General features: G+C 36.0%; 2 protein-coding genes across 13 annotated transcripts in view; one reads left to right on the top strand and one right to left on the bottom strand.

The window, feature by feature from the left end:
* Nucleotides 1-25,069, bottom strand: part of LOC119835884 (protein furry) — a 103,340-nt gene that overhangs the window by 22,722 nt on the left and 55,549 nt on the right. For 10 of the 11 annotated variants that reach the window (XM_038360971.1, XM_038360974.1, XM_038360979.1 and 7 more), the window contains 7 exons: nucleotides 16,852-16,974; nucleotides 13,866-13,999; nucleotides 10,901-11,002; nucleotides 7,677-7,811; nucleotides 3,848-4,036; nucleotides 3,264-3,355; nucleotides 551-662 (listed from right to left, as the gene is read on the bottom strand). In XM_038360971.1, the coding sequence (XP_038216899.1) occupies nucleotides 551-662; nucleotides 3,264-3,355; nucleotides 3,848-4,036; nucleotides 7,677-7,811; nucleotides 10,901-11,002; nucleotides 13,866-13,999; nucleotides 16,852-16,974 (887 nt within the window). The remainder of the gene's footprint in view (nucleotides 1-550; nucleotides 663-3,263; nucleotides 3,356-3,847; nucleotides 4,037-7,676; nucleotides 7,812-10,900; nucleotides 11,003-13,865; nucleotides 14,000-16,851; nucleotides 16,975-25,069) is intronic. The other variant, XM_038360973.1, reaches the window with a different exon arrangement.
* The window catches only part of LOC119835885 (neuromedin-U receptor 1-like), a 20,834-nt gene continuing 18,699 nt past the window's right edge, over nucleotides 22,935-25,069 (top strand). For both annotated transcript variants that reach the window (XM_038360984.1, XM_038360983.1), the window contains exon 1: nucleotides 22,935-23,927. In XM_038360984.1, the coding sequence (XP_038216912.1) occupies nucleotides 23,079-23,927 (849 nt within the window). In that variant the 5' untranslated portion in view covers nucleotides 22,935-23,078. The remainder of the gene's footprint in view (nucleotides 23,928-25,069) is intronic.

The raw sequence follows: 25,069 nt of genomic DNA, 5'->3' as shown, positions 1-25,069 counted from the left end.
ATATGCTGCGGGATATTTGTCATGTCCCATACTAAATCGTATTTAGGGCTCAAGGGATACTAAAAATGTTTACTCAACAAAATTACCTGTTAATTGCATCTAAAAGAAATCAAAACTCCGTCCCTCGTCACGACGAAATATTCCGTTCGGTTCCAAAATATTTTTTTGAAATGCTTGGTTATGAAGAATTTACGAATAATAAACCTTGTACAAAGCTTCTACAATGAAAATATTATTCACTAACCGCTAATCCCGGCTTTGTCTGAGTTAAATCTATTTGATAAAAATACTACATGTACATATATTAGTATTTCGCCCGGTCTCAATCGCTCTGTTGCGACGTGAAAGAAAAGTAAAAACAAATATTTTCGCATTAATAATAATAATAATAAGTAATAATGTTATTCGAAAACAATAGCTTTCTATTGCAAGAATTTTCGAAATTCGTGCAGCATTTTTTGAATTGATTCGTCACGTGCAAAGTCTTAAATTCTTGCAGTACTAAATTGTCCTCTTCATAATTATAGTAGGGTAGATATAAGAATCTCACCGGTGTAGCGTCACCATCAGAGGGCGGCGAAGGTTCCTCATCAGCGGGCGGCGTCGGGCACGGCGGCGCTGACGCTCGTTTATCTCGCCCCAGCGGTTCTGACTTCACGCTACTGGAATATAACAATAAATTGTATGGATTACTTATTGCATTTTTTTTAATCAAAATAAAAAAGACAATTCGATAGCGAAGAGGAACATTGGTAAAACTTAGGATAAACTTAATTCTTATTTATGTTAAAAATTATTATATATTTATATATAATTAAAAATGCTTGCGCAAGAAACAAGTAGTAAAGAAATGTCCCAAGATAGCGTGTGCCTGAGAAAATACACAGGATCGATTTTATCGTGGAAATCGCACGGTAATAGAAACTAACGCTTTTCATTTGACAACGAGGGCGAAGCTAGTTCGATATATTTATAAGATGATAGTGGTACTGAGTGTACTTTAAATTCAGTAATGTGAAATAAAAAATCCAATTCAAGCAATGCATTAAAATGTGATTTTAAATTATCTTAACACGGTCACCATGTCATTAAGGTAACTGCATTTCCATTACTTTGCAGATACGTTGAGATGAAATCATTTTCCAAGGATTGCATTGTTGTGTTTTCGTATTTCCAGTACTCAGATAAGCCCTTTACACGTGCCTAGGGCATCCAATCCGAGAAATGTTTTTAAACAAATAAGAGCTTTGTTGACGCCCACTTTTTAAATCCTTTACTTACCACTTTTTAAACAAATTAACGTAGATGAGATATAAAGTCAAAGCATTATCTTGTGCTGCTGCCCATTCCACCGTAATAATCGAGTTTGAATTTTTAATCAAAGCTGGATACTGTACGAAGGTATTCATACGGATTTTGATGAATTTTTTACCGTAATACTGAAATCAACATCTATTAACATAGATAAAATTCTACACGCCTGTAATTTTCCACATATATGGTACATTTTGTGACATCGACGGTATACCTACGAATGGTTTTTACGTGTGGACAGAACAAATACTCTTAATTCATCACAGTTGATACACTACCATCACATCTAACATTTATACCCGTACTAAATTATATGAATGTCCTACAAAAAAGCTTAACAAAGTTTCTCAGCTAGCCGTGTCGGTCGCTACGTAAGACACAGTATTTAATTCCGGATTATTTTGAAGGGTTATCGAGTACGCGCGGCAATTACTTAGGCGCGCCTACGGTGATCCATCACAGGCCTACATGGTAATGTGTACCGTAGCCCCGTAACCTGTGGCCTCGCATTATCCGTTATTACCAACAAATACGTCCAATTTCCTTCAATAGAACAACGTCGAAGGTGAACTTTTAATTTGCCTTTTATATGGTGACATAATTTCGGTTTGTTTCAGTGTATTTCATGTTTCGTTTAAAATTTTCTCACTAATAGATCTCTTTGTGAAATAAGTTTTTTTTATAATTTAACAGAATCTGTCTGACAAAATATTGCTACTGTAAGAAATTGAAAGAGTATTATTTTTCTGTATTATTTTTATTTCTGCATATTTTTTTAATGTTCCCAATAATTTATTTAATAATATTTGTGAAAATAATAATAGAAAAAAGACAGGCGCCTAAGCATTTGTTACTTAGCTTCGCAAATGATGATATCATACTAATTAGCGTTGCCATCTGATGTGACACTAATTGATATCTCACAAGAACAACGGAAAATTATATCGTAGGAATATTCATATATAAATTGATACTAATTTTAGTGGTGTAACGAACTTCCAAAAAGTTGGAAACTAAATTTACCACTACCAAAATAAAATTACCACTAAAGATAGTTTTCCATCCAAATGATAGTGCAGTACACACATTTTTAATTGATTCGACGGCGAGACTTAATATTATATTATCCTATTTTCTGAGTGCGATTCTGAAATAATAACCGAGCGGTTTGCTAACGAGATACCCGATAGTGTACACACACAATAGATGGTAATTAATCTAAAATTTTGGATGAGATGTCAATTCCAACGTTTCTGCCGTAGTAATCGACAAATAGACAATACTCATATACGTAAAACATTTCTTTTTTATGTTTAATGTATTACATGAACATTAATTTCATAGAAAGCTGTTTTTTCCTCAATTATATATTTTGAAAGCACCACATTATTGTAGCGTTTAGTCAAATGATCATCAACAATTGCGTCGGGATCATAAACTGTTAAATTTTTTAATGGCTACTTTATATGCAAAGCGCTCGGAAGGTCAAGTTAAAACGGTACATTCAACTTATTTCGAACTTCGACCTCCGCCATTGTCTTCCAATTATATTCAGAAACGGTGAGACGGACATTTCTATATCTAAAAATGATTTAATTAATTTCCCGTATTCAAATGTGGAAACGGAATGAATAGGTGTGGTTTCGTTAAATATTAAAATAACTTTTTAGTCCTATGCATAGAATATTACGAGGGAATACAATTAAAATTCTGGATCACCTAAAACCAGATAAGCTCTGGTAGCAAATAACTATTCATTTATTTATATGATTCAAAGTAAGCATAGTAACTATGTGATATTACAATTTGCAAAGAAATTTGTTGTAGTATTTGAACTTAAATTTAAATCAAAAATATATTAAAAGTGGTGCCAGCGAATTGAGTGCTTTTTATTTCACACAATCTAAAACTCTAAGAAGGTTTCCGTTAAAATAAGGCCGTGTACTCACGCAGCTTTAGCGGGATCCTCGCCGCTGTGGCGCTTGGTGTGAATAGTGCCTTTCTCCACGGGCGCGAGGTCACATGTCCGTCCGGTTGCGTCCTAAATACAAAAGTTCCACAACTTATTTATAACATATGGAAATATTATTTGACATTTTCGACCTGCCTAGATGAGAGACGGAGAAAAAGTCACGAAATATTTGATGAATGGAAATGTATTTCATTAACTTTAAGGTTGCTTCGTACATATTTAACTTTTATCAAGTTATATATTTATATATTTTCATACGCAAGCCGTATTGAAACCACAATTTCGTCACAATAACCTTTAGCTCATTAATTTGTGAGTGTAATTAGGGTTCTAGATACATAAATATCATAATCCAATAGATTTATTTCAAATTCTAAGAATTGACTAATGCCATGTTTCAATATATATTATTGAGATTTCAAGTGCGTTGTACATCGCTTCCTTATTCAGACATGAAAGAACACGATAGCGATCAAAAGTAACAATGCATTCGAAAACCATATTACAACCCAACGTAAGGCAAGATTATCGGAATCCGATACACACACAATATCCCATTACCTGCGATCCAGTGCCCGGGTCGCTGTGTCCCGAGGTGGCCTTCCGCATGGAGGTGAGCCGGTAGAACGGCGGCGTCTCCGTCCTCTCTATCAGGCAGTTGAGCGTCTCCACGGTTTGCAGCTCCGTCATCATCTCGTCCAAGAGCCGCTCGGGACGAGAGCGAGCCAAGTACAGCACCACTCGTTTGGCCTGAAAATAAAAACAAATAAAAATACGTTATTAGTTTCTGGGCCCGGGCATCCTATGACGGTTCGGGTCATAATTAACACGCTAGCCAAGTGCGGGTTGGCAGATGTCACATGTCGTCCAACTTATAATTCTTATACGCGGTATCTTCGCGACGTTTCCGGCTAAACGGTTCCTAGCAATGGTCATATGGATAGTGTGTAGAGCAATTGATCAATTTATTGACTTTTTCAAGCTCTGATCTCGAACTCCCGACTTCTTCAATTGTAGTCCAGGGTTCTCACCACTGAGCCACCACTGTTAACAACTATACGTCACAGGCATTTTAATTGAAGAATGTTGTTTACAACGCTCGTTGTTTTGTATAATAGCAGGTTGCCAATCGATGGAGCCCCTCCTCTTCGTCGGGGCTCCTATTTCTGAGTAACCTAACCACTAACCAAAATATACCTACAATAAAGAATATACACGATAATAACTGTACAAAAATTTAAAACTAATCAAAAACGTCAACTCGGGCGGTGCCGGGGCGAGCAGCTAGTAATCGTTAATATCACGGTCACTTTTAATTAAAATGTTAACAAGTGCTTTTCTCATGGAAATGTGTCAACTTGTTTACGAAAATAGATCTTGTTATTCCGTGGTGTGCACACAATTTCCAAGCTAAGGCTGCTAAAGCAATTTCATTGTAAGCTATAAATTGTACGTGGAGTGACCTTTATCAATTCTCCTGGCAGTGACTTTTAATTTAAAAACTTTACAGCGGTGTTAAGGAGCGATTGATTCATTATTATTATTTAACACGGCGCTTCTAACACTTTCCACGGCTGGGGCAAGAACGTGATCGCACTCGATTTCAGTTCGTAATGTGACGAAATGCACCCGTCTGATGAAATTATATTGAATAAATCGCACGCTAAATATTCAATGAATACGTCAGTACCAAAATACTCGTGTAACAAATACAAGTTATATATTTGATAAGCTTGTATCGTAAGCGTGCTCTCCATATTTGGAATAGAATAGCGATTTCATTGGTTTTCCGTTGTTTTTGACGTGACAACGTCTTAAATTAGGTTGCGGCTCGGAGTCACTCATGAAAAAGTGTAACGCCCGGTAACGTTACGATGAGTTACCGAACTATGATCGGTCCGCCGCGCGCGCAGCACTAGACAATTAGGCGCATTGAATCGGCGCGTGCTTGTGTCTCTGTCTCTGTCTTTCTCGAGCGTTCATGGCGTTGGAAAAAAAGACGTTGTCACGTAAAATCTTCGCCCGTAAAACCGATTTTACAGGCAACCATTTTTTTTCCTTTAATTTTAAGCAGCTTTTTGGCAATCTTTCTATTTGTTAATTACAAAGTTTATATAAAATTTGACTACAAACAAATATCAATTTTATGCCCAATGTTCAGAATATATTTTCGATCGCTTATGTTATACAAAACTAAAGTTAAATTTGCGCCTAACAAATTGACATCAGTATACTAAACCTCTACAAGAGTCAAACCAAATACATTCCTTGGGCAAATATTGGAAATTCCCAATTTAGCAACGTATACAAGAGATATCAAATGATCTTCACGATTGTTGCTCGAGTCTTATTTTGTGTGTACGTTTTTTTTAAATCATCGTGAATAATTAATTAGTGATAGTTTGTTAAAGCTTAAAACCAGTACTTGCGTGCAGTTGTGCGTCAGTCGGGTTTTATTTGATTTTATTGTGGTAGTTCGTTGAAATTTTGTTTAATTATGTCGTTCCGAATTTCGCATCAGCCTCTGCGAACAGTGTATTCAGGGTAATGTGTGTGCGTCAGGTTTAAGCCAATCACAAGGGGGTGAGGGGCGGCGCGACCGACGCAACGCTACACTGCACGGGATGAAATTGGCGGAGAGCAATTAGTAACAGTGGAATTCAAATCCATAATAATATTTGCGAACGGACTCTGTCGGAAATTCGCCCGTTTTGTGGCGAACGATTTTAACGATTTCTTTGGAATTCACGCACCCCGAAATTGATTCGGTTAGAATATTTTTAAATTTAATCAAATGCATTTTCATATTAGAAAATTGAGGTTTCATATAGAAATGTATAATGTAGACACACTACAGTTAGGCGACGGATAATTTACACGGATGTACGTTAAAACATGCGAAATTAAATGCAAAAATATGCGCGATAACAATGTCTCCCATAGAGGGCTTGGAGCATCTCAAATAAGAGCATATCATATCAGAGAGATAAGAATAACAAAATGATTTATATTCCGTCGTACGTATGGGGCATGTAACAGTGGAAGACACAGCCGCCCTGATGTCCATTCTTACCGTTTCAATGTAACGATTATATTGAAAATGACTTCTACTGCAAGTAATACCTACACATATATAGAAAACTAGCTGTCCGCCCGGCTTCGCCCGAGGTACACATATAGGCTATAGAACTGCAACGTTGGAAAATTTTTTGGAATGGTCGTTTCTGATATTGGCGCTTTCAAACAAAAAACTCTTCAACTTCATATTATTAGTATAGATGAGATGAAATGATACATTTAATTTAACGTAAATAGAACACATTGAGGTTGGAACATTCGAGATTACTACCATGTCCTTTACAACATTTAAGTAGAAACATTTTCGCCGTATACAAAATCACTAATATTCTCAGCGAAAATACTCTTAATCATAAATAAGTATAAATACACCCTTCATTATACCTTCGTTATATTTAATTAACTCTTTAAGACATTGAATTTTCTATAAGCATTCTTTTGCTTTTAACCAATTTATTGTAACGTTCATTAGGATTAAAAACAAAAACAAAACTATACAAAAACATTGATTTCCATGAAAACCTATTTTCCATTGGACAAATTTATTAAAAACCCCCGAACTTACGTAAATTTATTTGAACACAATCAAACAGAAAAATAAAACAAAAACAAAAACTTAACGTGTTTTAACTCAACTCAACTCAACACTGAAAAATATAACTCGTAACCAATGTTATACGAATATACGTGGTACGTCGGAATATGATATAAATACAGGCAGTGGGGGCGATATTGTTGTCGATTGATGTTGTTAGGAAAGGGTTCGGTCGGAGCCGATTGCATGTAATTGAGATCATGATTGAGGCGCACATAGCATCTGGATGCGTTGCTCCGCCGGCCGGTCGCCGGCGGCTCCCGTGCTTCGCTTTGTGAGCATTTTCGATTTGGCGAACTGGGATTTTTTTAGATGCTATATTTCTGGCGTATGATAATATGTATGGAGTTTGTCCGTCATCGTGGTATTTGTTATTCTGATGATATTTTCTATATTCTTATCTTATACAATGCAGCAATGGGCTAGTGGGGTTTAACTTAATGTTAACCAAAAAGTCAGGGCATCGAAACAACGGGATGTCATTACACATTACACATTAATACATAAATTATTTACGACACTGCCCTTTGGAGCTCTTTCTTTTCGATGCATTTTTAGACGATTCGCTCAATGAACATCACGAAGAAATTTGCAAATCATTTAACAAAAAAGTTTAACGAAATACGACTTCAGTACTTTCGAAACGTGTTGAAAATTTAGGCTCAAGGCTCTATAACGATGATAAATGTAGTTGTATATATGAGATGTAGTACTTACATATGGTAATAGTTCATTAGGCGCCATCCCGGACACGATGATGAGGTAGCGTATGATGACCTTGAGGTTGTTGGGCCAGCACGCGCATAGCGTCGACCACAGCTCCTCTATCTCCTTCGGGTGCTGGTCAGAAAACTGCGCAAGAGATGAGAGTATGTAAATTATTGAGCCGAACACAAGAGCTCGATTTTGTCTACAGATAATATGGTGTATAAACACAATACGGAGGTCTTTTCACAGGTACCAAGTTTCCTCTACACCAAATTTCGTCCAAAAAAGTTCAGTGGTTTAGGTATAAAAATGACAGACAGATAAAGTTACTTTACATTTATAATATTAGTAGGGACGTGGTATGTAGCAACAGCATAAATTATCAATGAATTTGTTTGAGTCGAAACATAATTAAATTATAGAAAACTAGCTGCACCCCGTGGTTTCACCCGCGAAAGTCCGTATCCCGTAGGAATATCGGGATAAAAAGTAACCTTTATGTTATCCCAGTTGTCCAGCTATCTATGTACCAAATTTCATTGCAATCGGTTCAGTAGGTTTTGCGTTAAAAAGCAACAAACACACACACATCCTCACAAACTTTCGCATTTATAATATTAAGTAGGATTAGTAGGATTATAATTCGTTACAGTCACTCTTATAGGATTAATAAAACAAATGTTAAACATTTAATAACTGCATTAATAAAACTGAATAAAATACATTTTATATTATTATTAAAAGCTCTCTATTTATCTTTGAAGTTTACCAACGACAATTCACAACTGTACCAAGAAGTATGCTTCGATTTATTAGAGTAAGCCCTTCAAAGGAAATATAAATCGGATTAGGTAAATATTTCCCGAGTTTTTAAAATATCCATTATATTTACTAAAAAAAATTAACATTCAATATACCGATACGTGTTACGATACCCTTTGTAAAACAGCCTTTGTGGCGCCGTAAAATTCGTTTTTAATGACATCAAAGGGAAATGACAGTTTGTTCATGCACATGACGTACGTCAGCGTATAAAAAGTTTCTTTACAGAGAGCGATTTTGTTTAATTATTCCGTTAATTGGACATGAGGGCAACAAGCCACGTGTTGTGAAGCGTACGTCGAGGGCGGAGAAATCATTGGGCGAGTGGCAAAAGCAATGATGATGGTAATTGGTATCCGTACACATCCAAAATACATTACGCTCAATTAATATAATTTTTCATATCGTTGCTTCAGCCTACGACATGTCTGGGTTATAAAAGTATACACGTATACAACGGCGATAGCCGTTTAAATGGACGAGACGTCAATTATTACAGTTTTTATTTAGCAATTCACTTGGAGTGATATTTAATACATCTTATCTTTATTCAGTAAGAAAGGGCTGAACAATTGTTTTATTGTATGTGAAATTAATTGCCTTTGAGCCTAACGGCAAAGCGACGCTTATATTTTCATACAAAGACCTCGGACGATACAGTATTAATCCGTTAAAAAATTTTCTTGCTTTTGACATGGTTTCTAGTAACATCAAATATGCTGAACCTTACTAATTCCATTAGTACGTTTATTGTTCGATAATTCTTCCCTTCATTATTGAAAATAACTATTTCTTCAACCGTAACAAAAAAGGACCAGGCAATATACGTTTCTAATATAAAAGTACCTTTGGATATCTGCTTATAAAACATCACAAAGTGTAAACCGGTCAGTGTGCCATTCGGTGAAGTTACGGCCGCCCACAGCGTCGGCGACGCGAGTGCGGGCGGGCGGACACACAACGCGCCCAGCTTGAGACCGACCTTGATGCTATTTGGTGATTACACCACCGCCTCCGTCGAGTACTTATTCCCCTTTTATCATTCTGCTACGCGGTTACATTTCTATGGAATATTCCTTTACAAACATGTGAGCTTCGGAACTAAAATGAATATGTACTTTACTCAGAATAAAACGAAACTTCTTAAATATTTCATAGTGAAAGAGCTTTCTGTGCATAACTGCTAGCTACTGTAAAATCCTATTTTTAGCAATATCGATTTTGAATGAAGATATAAATAGAACTATAAAAAGCAATACCCTTAGGCCATCGTACATCGTACAACATACAAGTGTACGTACATCTTCTTATACTTCCGTATGTGTACATGTGGGTAATCGTATATACATGTTCTGATACTGTTATATCTGTCGCTAAGCGGCTCGTCTTTGGGTAAAATTATGATAAAGTTACCTTTCGTTTATTAAAATCACCACACTACCCACCCAATATATTTTGTTTTTCTACATAGAATAAAATTAAAAAATGAAGTTTATATATTATGTCTGATATGCCTAGCGTTTTTGCTACCGATAAACTAGAATTATATTATATTAAAATTTATATACTTTTAATATTTTTATTAACAAAAAATAATATTATAATTTGTATTTAACTTTATTACGTCAATTAACGTAAGTGAGTATATATACGTATAAAGTTAAAACAAATTTTCTCTTTTCATGAAATTAAACACAAAATGAAAATTAAATATTGACGATCTTAATATGAAAATAAGTTTTATACTATTTTCATAAAGGAAACGTGAAAATGTTTTAATCCACTGTCTAATTTAAAAGTTACGAAATTCTCCGAGTGGTCTGCAATATTGCTGCACTCGTAGTTCACATCGCAATTTCGAAAATATTTTCACCAAAACTCTAATGTTGGTATGTTTCAATTTATTTGCAAACTCGTGTACGAGTTTGTTAGGCGTAAATCTAATATAAACTGTATAGGAACCTTGGACTTTTCAATAAAATGCACTATGAAATAATATTATTATTATACAAAAAGCTTTTTAATAGGGAAAGCCGTTACGGAATTGTTCAATTTGAAAATGCGGAAATATTAGGTTAGGACCTACAAGAAAAATTACCTGTAGAATAATCCTTTGAATACTTTAATGAAAAGAGGTAAATAAATTCATTGCTCGAACCGATCTCAGGCTTCGCGGGTGGTCTTAAGCATTAAGGCTTCGTTACAGTAAAGATACTTCATTGGTTAGGTAATGCGCCTTCGTGTATCGTCAACTCTCCTAGAAAACGTATTTTAAAAAATATCTCTGGTATTCGTTTAGATTTTAACATGTAAAACGTAATTCAGACAAAACATACCCCAAAGTACAGTCGACAAAAAAGTCAAGTAAATTAGTCTTGGCGGTATGATGTATGCACCATACTACGACTTACCTTAACCGTGATGTAGAACAGGTTGTTCAGCACCATCTCGGTGGCCTCCACGGAGCCGAGCCCCTCCCGCCTCGCGCCGCGCCCGCCCTCCGCGCCGTAGTACTGCGTGCAACAAGTCACAATATTTATGTGCCTACTCCCCAGATACATCTGCGCCTCTAGACGCTTTTACACGCGGTAGTTTTGTTCATCTTGATGATGAAGGGAGCAAAGAAGCCAAAAAGTGAAATTTGCCACAAACATGACGTAATTTAAAAGTGGCGCATGGAAGTGTTCGGAATGACAGGTCTAGGTAATATGCGTGAAATGCATTAGAGGATGTCATGCATACTCCCGTAGTAAGCTTTTAAGATTGAATACTTGTGACCCCACAAGTGTTAAACTTGTAATTTTTTCATTAACGATAAATGTTACGTTACATATGTTTATCAACCGACTTCAAAAACATGGGGAGTGAACTTTTTACTGGGTGGACCGATTTTTATGATTCTTTTTTTATTTGAAAGCTGGTGCTTTCCATGTAACATTTTACTTAGGTCTAGTTCTAAAAGTTTGCAGGCCATTTAGTTTTTTTTTTTGTTAAAATAATTGTTCTAATTCACGATTTTTAAGGCACGTATAGTATTGCAATATATGTAAGTAAAAAAAAAATAACCTTTACATTATTGAACGAAATATGCTCTCGTTTTAAAAGTATGTGGCCCGTAGAAAATGGTTGATCATATATGCCTTTCAGTGGTTGCTAGGCAACACTTTGTTATTGAACATACGTCATCCAATTTTGCTGGAGTATAGATTGAAATTGAAGTTTCGAGAAACGAACAGCGTGAGTTGCGTTCTTGGACTTGCAATTGTAAGGAATATGAAGTCTACACAAGTAAACAAATTGAAGGTTTCGCAAGCTCGCCGCGGATTCAGCGCTTATTAATGACAGAAGCTTCTTGTTATTCACTTTGAAATTAGAAATATACATATATTCAATTTTCATGATTGTAGTTTAAATAAAGGGAACTTTTTCTTTGGGTCCATTTCTCTCGAAAATTCGGCCATTAGTTTTGGTATATTTTTCTATGTTTTTTCAAACCTCCTCAATGATAATAAATTGATAACCTACTTCTTTTTTTCTATTTATCACATTCAACTGTATTATAATTCAACTGTATTATTTGTGTTTGTTACCTCATAACTTTTTAATGGGTGAACCGATTTTGATGATTATTTTATTTTTTCGTTATAAGTTGGTGCCTCCCGTGTGGCAATTAAATTTGGTCTAGATGTGACAATTTGAAGGCGGCTTAGTTTTCTGTTAAAAAATGATTATGTAGAGAGCTACACGATACAATAAATACTTTTCGGAACGTCCAAATAGTCACTATTCATTATCTGAAATAAAACAACGTTCAAAAACATACAGTGCACCGATCCGAAACGGCGTATTCCATGCATCGAAACTAATTAATTAAGCATTCGTGCCACGTAAAAACAGGTATGTTATGACTGAAAATCAGCGCCAGACGGGATCATAATGAACACCGTGGACACTATATTTATCCAATGCAATATGGGATATTATGTAAATAGTGTTTGAGAGCGATCGCCCGCGGCTGACAATTTGCCGGTCACCCCTTTGGTCAAATGAAAACTATACATAAATTGACAATTATATACAAGGCCTTCCTGTGATGCGAGGGACGTGCGTCATAACTCCAACTGCGAGATTAAGTTTTTTTTTTATTTTTATTGGCAGAGCAAGCGAAGGGGTCACCACTGCTTGAAAGGGATGTTTTTGAAACAATCGTTTCAAATAAGAGTATCATTATTGACTCTATAAGTATAGAATAACATGGTTTAATATGAATGGGCTAACTAATACAGCACGAGGTGGAAGAAAAAAGCAATGAATGGTTACATTTGTTTTACATAAACACTACTAAAATTGGTGGTGTTTCATTTAACACAAAATTTACTCGTATGTACGTCTTTTATAATTTTATTATAACGGTTCTATTAATATTTTCAATTCATATATTGTTTGCTTAGTGTGTGATATACCTTCGTGGATACCGACATCCACAAAGGGAATCATAATAAATCGATTAATTTGCAAGCTATAATATTAATATCGCGTACAAGTCCCCCGTTTGATTACTCCCGTCTGCGCTTACGTATCGGTCAAACGGAACGCAGGAGATTAAAAGTACAAAGCAGTGCGTAAACGCCGCCGTACTGAATTTATTGGACATTTGATTGCGTTGCGTGATGCGTTCATGTAAGCTGACAGACTTGATTGACGCACTGATTTTAGGGGTTATGATGTTTGATTCGATTTCTGTACGTGTGTACCTCGGTTTTTTGTGCGACGCGGATTTTGTTTGAAGCGGGTATCAGTTAATTTGTCTATGTATATTATAGGTGTCAGTTCCGTATTTATACGTGGTTTGCGCTTTGTAATTTTGACTTTAATCAATGAGGATAAGGTTGAACTTATTTAAGCTATTATTTCTTTTGGTTACTGGTTTTGTGAAAGCACTTTTATACAAAATAAATCTTATCGGTAATGCACTAATAAGGTCGATTATGCTAACGTTTGTTTCTTTGACTCGAATTTTGACAATCACTTTTTAAGACAGTTGAAAGTAATTTGTGTTTTGTGTGCGATTGTGTGTCTTAGCTGTAGATGTTATTTATGAACGAAGATGTCATGCAGTGCCACGTTGACTGCAAGTTTTATAAACACCCATCTTTAACTGATTGATTAATTTAAATAATTATAATTTAAATTTTCAGCCAAATTTTAATGGGATACCAAGAGAGGCGTCATTTACGCGAAAAAAAAAAGAAAAACCAAAATCGTTTCACCCAGTAAAAAGCTAGAAGCAAATAATAATAACAGAATTGAGAACCTTCACCTTTTTGAAGAAGGACGACATAACAACAATAAGTGAAAGTACGTCAAGTAACGTACCTGTATATAGGAGAGTGGGTTGGCCGGCGGCACGTTGGGGTCGAGCAGCTCGATGTTGACGAGCCACGGCAGCAGGTACTGGAGCAGCAGCTGCCGCACCTCGGTGCGCGCCGTTTGGAAGCGGGCCGTGATCTCTGCGTTGTACATTATTATTATATACAAGGGTGGTGCAATGTTATGTGGTGGTGGATTTACACATTCTTGCGAATTGCGAGAATAATGGAGGCCCATATCCTTTTCTGTACCCTTCCCAGACCTTTCCTTTATCTCTCTTGTCAATGTTTTATTAATCCCTAAACAATTTAGAGTCAGAAATCGATTTGTAAAGGCGTAAGGTATGCAATTGACCTTACGCCTCTCCATATGTTTATGGGCGGAGGCAGCGCTTACCATCAAGCGACCCACCAGCTCCATTGCCGATAACGACATATAAAAATGAACAAGTACATGTAAATAGTTCACTCATCAAACGTCTTCAGGTTAGCGTATTCGCGTTAAGACCGGCTTTTCGAACGTAATCAAAGGACCCAATTGGCGAACACAAACTAACTACACTGCTTGCGAATGTGTGAACAGTGATTTGATACGACACTCGTACGATGTTTCGTCGAGCGTCGAGGTGGATAGCGAGCACGTATGTGTAATTGCACTTTGATACATATGGAACATACACATAGATATCTATACATATCTATCGCATTATGTTATCAACAATCAATATAAAACAACTTTAAAAGTCTGTGTGCCTATTGGATATTTAACGTGTTTTGTACCTTTAGTGTTATAAAAGTAGTTAAGCTCGAGGAATATTTGGGTCCAATGCATAAGTAGCATATCACAAATTATTTTTATTTTAAATTTAAAGTCTATATATAGTTAACAAACAGAGTAACTTCCTTATTACTTGAGAGTGAGCAGAGAGCAAATAAGAATCGTTATTTTCGCTTAAAAGAGCAAATATAATAAAATTGTTTACATTCGTAAAGCTTCAATAACCGTTTACATACTTTCAACTCGATCGCTATATCAATAAACATCATCATCATCATCATCAGCCCATATATGTTCCCACTGCTGGGACACAGGCCTCCTATGAGGGTTTATGCCATAATCCACCACGCTGGCCAAGTGTGGTTTGGCAGATGTCGCATTTCGTCGGACTTTTTGATTCTTGGACATGCCGGTTTCCTCACGATGTTTTCCTTCATCGTTTAAGCAGTGGTGATGTTATCCACATGTGCAGATAAATTGAAAAATCAATTTATTTCCTGCACGCTCGCCCTCGTCTCGAACCTCGGATTATCGATTTTGAAGTCCGAGTTTCTCACCACTGAGCCACTACTGCTTTTATATCAATAAACATATTGTATTTAAAATTAAAAATACGATGCAAAATATAGATATTTATTTTAATTACGTTACGATACGTTTTACGTATCTTTCAAAACTTAAATGTAAATAATGGGAATATTAATTACTTATAACGGACCGGTGCTTCGTATGTGCTTTTGAATCATGCTTCATTAACGCTGTTAAAAGTTAAATTTTGTGTTATTAATCACCAACAGTACAAGTCCAAATTTCAGAGTAAACATTATTATAAGCGATATTTTTGATAGGACAATGGATAATAATACTATAAACTTTGCGTTGCTCCCCTTAAAGAAAAATATAAATGACTAGCGTTCCGCCCCGGTTTCGCCCGTGGTACGTATATAGCCTTCCTCAATGAATGGGCTATCGAACACTGAAAGAATTTTTCAAATCGGACAAGTAGTTCCTGAGATTAGTGCGTTCAAACAAACAAACTCTTCAGCTTTATAATATTAGTATAGATTTGATATTTTCAAAATCTATCATGCTTATATGGGACCAGTCGAGGTTTATAACATTTTCCAACAATGTATGTGATCGTATTTCACTCTTCCCTTTATTTACACCATTTTTGGGAACTCATTTAAGCAAACGGTCGATATAAAAGAAAAATGCAACATATTGTAATATTGCCTATCCATTCCCACAACGAATTTTATAAATAGACTTATTCATTAGTTTAAGTGCGTCCAACGCGTACAAAATATTTTTAATCTGGTTGAATCGGATCGAGATTAATAATGTTTCGCTCGCGGCAGGCAATTAAATCATGGGTTATAAAAAAATAACAATTCCCTTTGGATTATTAACTATACTTTAGTGGATTAGATATTATGTAGATTACATAGGACTAGCCGTAAAGACACTTTAATTATTCATACCTAACTGCCACACCAGACAACACAAAATTACGATTCAAACACCGTAATTTAAAATGGAATGAAATAACTTTATTTGTCCAATAAATTGCTACATAATACTTTAAGTTTTCAAAAACAGTGCTTACACTAGAGAGGAATTTCCTCATTAACACGAATTACTACGGAATTATTTCCAACAATGCGAAAACGATACTAACCATATTGAGTGTCGCTAAATTCGAGTGATACACCACAGTGGCAACCCGGCTTAACTTTATTTCCTGCCAATGTCGACCCCGTGTGAATACATCGTGAGATTGGTAATACAAGCACGGTTGGATAATAAATATCGCATTTATTACTTTTTAGGGTAACTTTCGTTTTAACAACAAAAGCATCTTCGTTTATCCTTCAATAAGCATAGTTGGTGGGTTGAGCAGTGGTGACCTTCTAAGAAGTCATGGAAAAAAGTTATTTTTTTTTAACTGTCTCTTCCTCCGATATGGTTAGGAGAAATTAAAGTCATTATATTATAGGTAATAAAGTGATACGAAATTTGAATCTAGCCAGCGGTTCTTATGGTACGGTCCCGGTTAACCAGAGGGTCTAGAATTATGTTGTACGGATCTTTTTCAGCTCAAAGAGAGTTCAGAATCAATCTAACTACGTAGAGAGTCGTTTTGTTAACTTTTTGATGTAGTTTTATGCGTGTAACATTAAACATTTAGGGGTTTAAAAAGTTCCTGACTCACCTGAGAACATGGGCATGGTAAGTTCTGGATGCAACTGCGACAGCTGGCGGGAGAGGTACAATTGCGAGCGGCAGTAGGTTGTGCATAGCAGTACGTCCAGGGTGCCGCGACCCTTCTCCGAAGCTGAAAGAAAACGTACATTCACTCGGCTGTAAGGTGCAGTATGATCATATTAGATGCCGTACGCAGATCCATGAGTACAACCAAGGAACATCTGGAGACAATCTCAAGAACCTTTCCTTTAAATAGAAACATTATTTTTGAATTGGATAGGCCATTTGTCCAGAAAGGCCTACAGGACATATAGAATTACGGTTCCACCATTAGACGTGAGGCATCAACGAAAATGTGAATTAAAAAACATTACTTCAGTATATTACATACAAAGATAAATTCACAAGTTACTGAATATCGTGAAAAAAAAAACATGATTTGATTACAAAAAAGAACACTATAAAAAAGTATGAATTTCTGTATATACAATAATAAGTCGAATTTCAGTTGTGTGCATTCTTTATCTTCAATTGTTAGTTTTACAGAATGATGTACATAAATAAATATACACTACAAAATCATTAAATATTTTTTACAACTACGTAAAGCATTGACCATTTAACGAGCTTAAGAGTCTCGCATTAATAACATTTATGTTCATACTAAAGTGATAGACAAGCATCGAATAGTATTTTATTAACCATTGAACCTACAATTCCTTACAAATTATGTCAGAGACCAGTCTGCAACGATACGACGAGTTTAAATCGAGCTTACATCGATATTGCATCAAACATGATACACGTGCCTCACGTGGAAACCATTGGCTCCCAAAATCGATTTCCTTACAAGTGATTTGCTATGCAAATTGTGATAAAACACATTTACTTAGGTTAACAGTTAAGCTAACTTGATTCTATATAGAAGCCGAGGAACGGACGAAGTTTGCGCGTAGTGTAGTGCCGAGATAAATTAACTAAGCGTCGTTATTTCAGATTTATTAAAAAAAAGTAATTACAAGGATACACACACACAAATTGTACTAACATATTGCTCTTTGAGTATATATTTTATCTTAGAAAAGGCAAAACCATTTTTTAAATTATCAATTAGACAAATGACAAATTAAAAATGCTAAAAATAGATGCTTATTTTTGGTCATATTCTATTACTAGCTTTTCGCCCGCGGCTTTGCCCGCGTAGTAGCAGGAAAGATAGACACGGTGTTTGCCTCGCATGTTCCCGTTCCCGTGGGATCTCAATGAAAACTATCCTATGTCCGTCTCCTGGTTCTAAGCTACCTCTGCAAAAATTTCCATCCAAATCGGTTAATTCGTTCTTGAGTTATAAATAGTGTAACTAACACCACTTTCTTTTATATATATAGATTGTCAACAAAGATAAGAAGGATATTAACACTATTAAAGATCCAACTAGATGGTTACCTTATTTTTCATAAGAGATAAGCGAATCGCTCACCTACTAATAGACATGAAAGGCCATGGGCGACTGCATTCAATAAGTACCTACGGGAACATATTTTCTAGTCCGTCTTTATATTGATTTTGAAAAACTCAGTCATTATTATTTGTGAAAATTTGATATATAATTTTAAATATTGACAATTACCACTACCAAAATTTAATCTAATTACTCATCTAGATAATTAACTGCACTAATTTAATTAAAACATTCTGTACGGTTTCGACATTTACAAAATGTTACATTCACAACAAACCAATTAAATGGAATCATAATATAGATATTATGCGTTCCAACAATCCATCCCACATTGTGTTCGGCTCAATTGAGAGTCCATGAAACAGTTGGTAACTGCAAGTGTTAGATAAAAGAACGGCAGTCTCGAATGTGAGCGTAAGCTCTGAATCAATAGAACGCTAAGAGATTTCTTATTCAAACCAGCTGAAAGCATTCGCGTTTGTGGTACTAAGATTATTGGTGCTAAAAGTACTTGCAAAACGGTTTCGCAAATCTCTAGTACAGCATTAGCGGCACGCTTCCACGGACACTGATCCGTATTTCGGTGCAACACTGGAATGGAATACTAAGCAGTTTGTTTATGATATTTGCAGCGCGCCCACCATCCCGTTCATTCGCAATTAAAAACCCTCGCCAGCGTGTAATCGTGTTAAATATTGGCAATTTATTTGCCGATTGTTTTGCACTAATTATTCCATTGTTAACATTTTTGTCTAAAGTTTTTACCAGACACTTGATGAAATATGTATAATGGACAAGTTGGGATATTTATGCAAGTAAAGTAAAAATTCACAAACATATTGGTACAATATTAATTTTCTTTATGGGCAACAATATTGTATCATCATCATCATCATCACTACATATATAAAACTAAGTCGCTTTCCCTGTCCCCATGTCACTTTGTATGCTTAAATCTTATCTTTTATTTAAAATTACGCAACGGATTTTGATGAGAATTTTAAAATAACATCTATTAAACCGAAAGCCGCGGGCAAAAGCTAGTTAGACCATATTTGTTTCCACTGCAGGGACACAGGTCTCATAAGACGTTCAGTCCATCCACCACGCAGGCCAAGTGCGTGTTGTTAAGTCTTTTCGTAAGTCCGTAAATTCCGAGTTAAAAACCACGTCTAATGAAAATATCCTAATGAATGTTAGTTCAAATTTCGCCTGTCACATCACACTTCATTCGCATTTCACAGTAAGCAGGGCGTGACAATAAATGAAGTATGATTTTATCGAGACGTTGTTATGATAATATAGGCGGGAAATTAATTCAAAGTTCTCTTTCGTATTTGGGGTAGATCTCTGGGTTTAGCGTTTGTATGTGGAAGCATGAACAGTAATCTCTGTGTTAAAAATAACTTAAATCAGGTAAATGTTAATAAAAATAACAATAACTTCTTGCGAATACTATAATAGATATTTTTTGTGGATATCAGTAAAAAAAAAAATCGAACACTAGATACTCGTAGTAGTAGGTACTACCTACTACAGCCAGTATCTAGTTCCTATTACTACAAATGTGTGTTATTACTTTTAACTGAATATTTATAATTTAATTAGATTTTAGGCCCTTATCCAACGCTAATATCTGTTATAAGCTGTTTATATTTATGAACTTAAAAACGAAGCATAAAAATCTAGCTACGGTCTGCTGCTACGACACCTACGTTACTTGTTCCATGTTTATAGTCCAACATGCACTCGACCATTTTTAATTTATTTGATCTCCTTTAAAAAGCCAGTAGCAGTTTTTCACATAATTCAACTCAAATTAAACCGCACGTACACCAAAACACAGTTGCCACACAGTTTATTTAGCATTAGCTTTAAAAACTCGATCTATAAAACAGCAATTTATAAATTGATATGTAACATTGGTATATATTAAATAAACAAATTAATGAATAACTGAATGATTTTTTATTAACTCGTATTATTTCTAAAGGTATCGCATTATGTATTAAAATAAAATTATCAAACAAAGCTGCTCACCTACACGATTATTTCTTAAAAGCATTTCTCGGAATTTATATATATACAACCAAAATATGGTGAATAAACTAGCTTTCTTTGTAAACTAGCACATGCTCAAAGGATATTCCTTTGGGAATGAGATGTTTCGCCGCGGTTAAAATAAGCTACTTCACTGCTGCCATCCCAAAAAATCATATTATCAAATCGCTCCATTGCGACGTGAAATAAAAAAAAAAACAAACCTACTTTCGAATTTATGATATGGACATAATTAATTATTTATAGGTAAACATTAGCTTGAAATTTGAGCATTCGTATATTTATTAGGAGAGGATTGGTTTTAGCAGATAGACGAACCGATGTCTATCTGCTAAAACCTGTCTTATCAAAAATGGAAATTTTTTAATAAAAATGAATTGAATTGAAAATTGGTTTCTTCTATAATAATTTTAATAACCTAACGTATCCTATATATTTGGAAAATATGTATATTAACCGAATGGAATCTTTTATACTATATAAGGAGAGGATAAAGTACTTTAATGTCCTATGATAATGCCAAATTTCGCACAAAGTGTACAATTACATGTGACAATCCAACAAGTAGCGAAGAAATTCGAAAACAATAACACGGGTGGGTGTAGTTACTTATTAATAAGGCGCTTAACCTCGTCTGTAGTTCTGAAAACACATTACGAAATAAATCATAACATCGGATTAACATTTACGAAAGAATATATATTCTTTTGTAACGACTTATAGCTTATATTAACTCTGTCTTTATCGTAGCAGAAGGTTACTGGAATATTCCTATATTTTTCATAACAGGAGTCACCAATACATTGTTGATATTCGATAACACGCAACGCTTACATACAAAGTGAAAAATCTACAGGAAATTAAATAAACGGTCGTTTGACTGCGTTTTATTTCCTTGTGGGAAACTTCCCTCTACACGGCAGTAATTTAAAAACTTATAACTAGAAATATAATACGGACTCAAACTTATAATTATGAAGGAATTCCCTATTATACGAATAAGCTAAGAGACAAACGGGGTAATCAAACGAATAAACGTTAAAATTAATAAACTCTAAGCATATCTTTATAATTATTTTCAGAGTTTAGGTTAATTATTATTTCTAGCTATGAGTATACGTAAATTATTACGTCTTTAATCAAACGGATATATTATAGATTCAGTACCTGGATGACCGAGCTTTGCTCAGTATTTTGAGATGTCAGGAAGAGTCATAATAAATTGGGACTACTCAAACGCCTCCTATTTGTTAAAAAAGTAAGTTTAAGTCGATAAAACACGAATATGACATTTTCTAAAAAAGATTTCTAGCTAGATCGCCCCCGAAACCCCCTATATACTAAATTTCATGAAAATCGTTGGAGCCGATTCCGAGATTCCAATTATATATATATCGTGATGAAATTAAATTGCACACAAACATCTCAAAAAATCACTCCGTGACTCTTGTACGACGCCCAACGAAAACCTCTCAGGTATAGTCGTTGACGACAAGACTAGACTAAACAACGCTCTGATAAGATGATAAGATTTAAATGCGAGGAGTATGTAATTACGATATATGAGGACGTTTTATTTCATTGTTTTACACTTTTCACAAATCTCTCCCTCTAAATGTAAGACAAATGCATCACGTTGTCGACAATAAAATGAATGAGAATATTACTTAATTTTTTATCACACAATTATACCAATCATACAAATATGATACACGAATCTAAAAGAACGCAGCTTGAATCCTTAAAGCGATTGTTATAGAATGGGGTCAAGTCGTCTATTTGTTTTGTTGTTCAAGAGCGAGTTTCACATTCATCGGTGTCTAAGAGGGACACTTGTTGCACAGGTTCAGTGAAATTTTGTCTACTTTTTCCCTAAGACACTTCGGATATAATTTTTATACAATTGTATTGTATTATTAATGGAGTATGTTATTTTTTAAGCTTACAACTTTTTTATTATTTGACAATATATTTTAGTACTCAAATTACAATGTAATTACTTATATTTTATAAAAATATGGGATTAATTTATTATATAATATAGTCACAACGGTCTACATAATGTAAGAATATTTAATTCATTAAACTATGGGTGTCGACTAACGCATGATTGTGTCATAAAAATATTATTAATTAATTATATATAATCGTAGTGAAAGAAACGCTTTAAAAGGCTCTAAACATTACATAACAAATTTTTGTAACATATTTTTTCGCTACCATACAGGCCTAACTTAATATGTTATAAATCATAAATGTAAAACATGAACGTCGACGGGCTCAAATAAATTAAGCTCAGAGTTATCTGGTAATTGTAGTGCGGAGTACAATCTGTAACGAAATATGTTAATTATTGTTATCACAGAGCATAGAGATGATGCCAGAACTTGATACATGTAAAATTGCAAGTTAAGAGATGCTACGATGAACGAGCGAGTCAAACTATAGCGGAAACGAATTTAGGTGTAAGGACCAATCAGTTTGGACAGGAAGTAGGTGTGTGCGGGCAGAGGCGGGCCGGGGCCGCCCTTCGCTACACTGTGTAGTGAGCGGAGTGCAGTGTGTAGTGTACAGAGGGACAGAGGGCAGAGTGCAGCTGCTGCACACGCTGCAGAAAAGGCGCGCGAGGCGGACGCGTGCCGGCGACGTCGAGCGCTCTCCAGTCCGCCGGCAGTAGCCCTCGGCAAGGCGCGGCGGGCGTACGCCGCGCCATGGCTACGTCTAACCCATATAACGTCACTAGTGACGAAACTTTCGACAACCAAACTTATTTCGATCACGTCGCCGCTTTGGTAGCCCATGCGTTATTCGTCTATTATACCCCGGTTTTGATCCTTCTCGGCTCGATAGGCAATTTGCTATCAGTGTATGTATTTTTCAACAGTAAATTACGATTGCAATCCACCAGCCAATATCTTTCCGCGCTTGCGATATCCGATACGATATTTTTATTGCAACTTTTGGCACCCTGGCTGAGCGCCGTGAGCGTCACGTCCATCTTTTACACGGGCGGTTTTTGTCAGGTATTCGTATACTTGTCTTACGTGTCATGCTGCCTGAGCGCTTGGCTCGTGGTCGCTTTCACTATAGAGCGCTTCGTCGCGGTGCTGTACCCGTTGCGCCGTAACGCCTGGTGCACGGTGAAGCGCGCTCGGCACGTGATCATTTTGCTATCCGGCGGCGCGACCATGATGAATTTGCCGGTGCTAAGATTCGCAATCCCCACCAGTGACGATTGCAACATAGACCGAAAATATTTAGAGCACGCGGCGCGTTTCAACCTTGTGGACACAATGTTGTCCTTCTCGATCCCCCTGAGCCTCATCGTTCTGCTGAACGTGTGGATAATATTCGGGGTGTGCCGGTTGGAACGCACGCGGCACCAGCTCATGAAGGCGGAGGGCAGCACGGCTGGCGAACGCGCGCGGCAGACTCGCCTGGTCGGCTGTCCCCGCTCGCAGCAGCGCGTCACCCGAATGCTTCTCATTGTGTCTTCTGTATTCGTCATCCTGAACCTGCCGGGCTACGCTTTGCGAATCATCGCCTACGCCTACGATCTGGTAAGTATTTCGACAGATGAAGCAATCTGCGAATTTCATTAAACGTGTTTTTTATAATGCGATTGTAAAGCGCTAGTATACGCACGGCCTTAGAACGATTGCTTCAAATGATCTCGATATGTACATGAATGTTAAATACACCTTAGCTTGTGGCGTGTGACGCTAGACTCTTTATGTGCAATCTGTATGGTTGCACAAATTTTCCACGGCCATAATCGATTTTAAATTGTCTAATCCATATTTCACGAATGTATGCCATGTCTTGCCGGTGTAGGGCATTTGAGTGGCATAAAACTTTCGCGTTCACGTTACTTTGACTGTAATTGAAATTATGAACTTAACATCTTATGAGCATGAATTTTGGATGAGCCTCGACCGACCCTACCTACGTACCTGTTTCTGTTGTAGTTCGGTTACGACTTCACATTTTATATGCAGAGCTGTTGTTCAGAAGAATAAATAAACTCGCCTTTCTGACGTCCTCAATTTAAACGCTATGAATGACACTAATAGCCTTATTCAACCTGCATATAAAATTTACAATAAACAGTTGTTTTTCGCAACCGAGTCTTTGTGAATTGGAGAGTACAACTTATGAAATTGTTAACGAGCATTATTCAGAGCAATATTCTAAATGAACAACGGCTAGGGTTACCAGTTCGTAGGAAATGCAATTTTGTGGATATTATTCATTAGTTAAACAATCTAAGAGTTATGAAAACATTACGTTGTTGGTAATCCGCGCAACCGGTAATGAGTTCTGTGTTTACCTATTATCCTAAAGTAGCCTGTCTAGAGACAATCTCAAGGCGGGTATTAGTTTCCGGTCAGCGATACCATGCGTAAACATTGAAAAGAAGAGTTAATATTGCGATTTAAGTATTGCTTTTTCTTGTACGTTTGTTTTGTTCGTAAACTATGTTTCTCTTCACAATTAAAAAGTATGAAACAAGCATCGGACAAATATTTTGACTTAGCCGTTTGGATTTGCCTTTTGTATATATTCGGGATGATAATTAATAGGCGCTTTAATGATAATTGATAGAATTAATTATGGACACGATTTTTATTACATACTAGCGGTCCGCCCCGGCTTCGCCCGTGGTACATCTATAGCCAGATCCTGCTAAGATTATAAACGT

Source organism: Zerene cesonia, chromosome Z (assembly GCF_012273895.1).
Source record: "Zerene cesonia ecotype Mississippi chromosome Z, Zerene_cesonia_1.1, whole genome shotgun sequence".
NCBI classification, from domain to species: Eukaryota; Metazoa; Arthropoda; class Insecta; order Lepidoptera; family Pieridae; genus Zerene; species Zerene cesonia.
The sequence above is the reverse complement of the archived record's forward strand: the minus strand, read 5'-3'. Positions and strand labels throughout refer to the sequence as shown.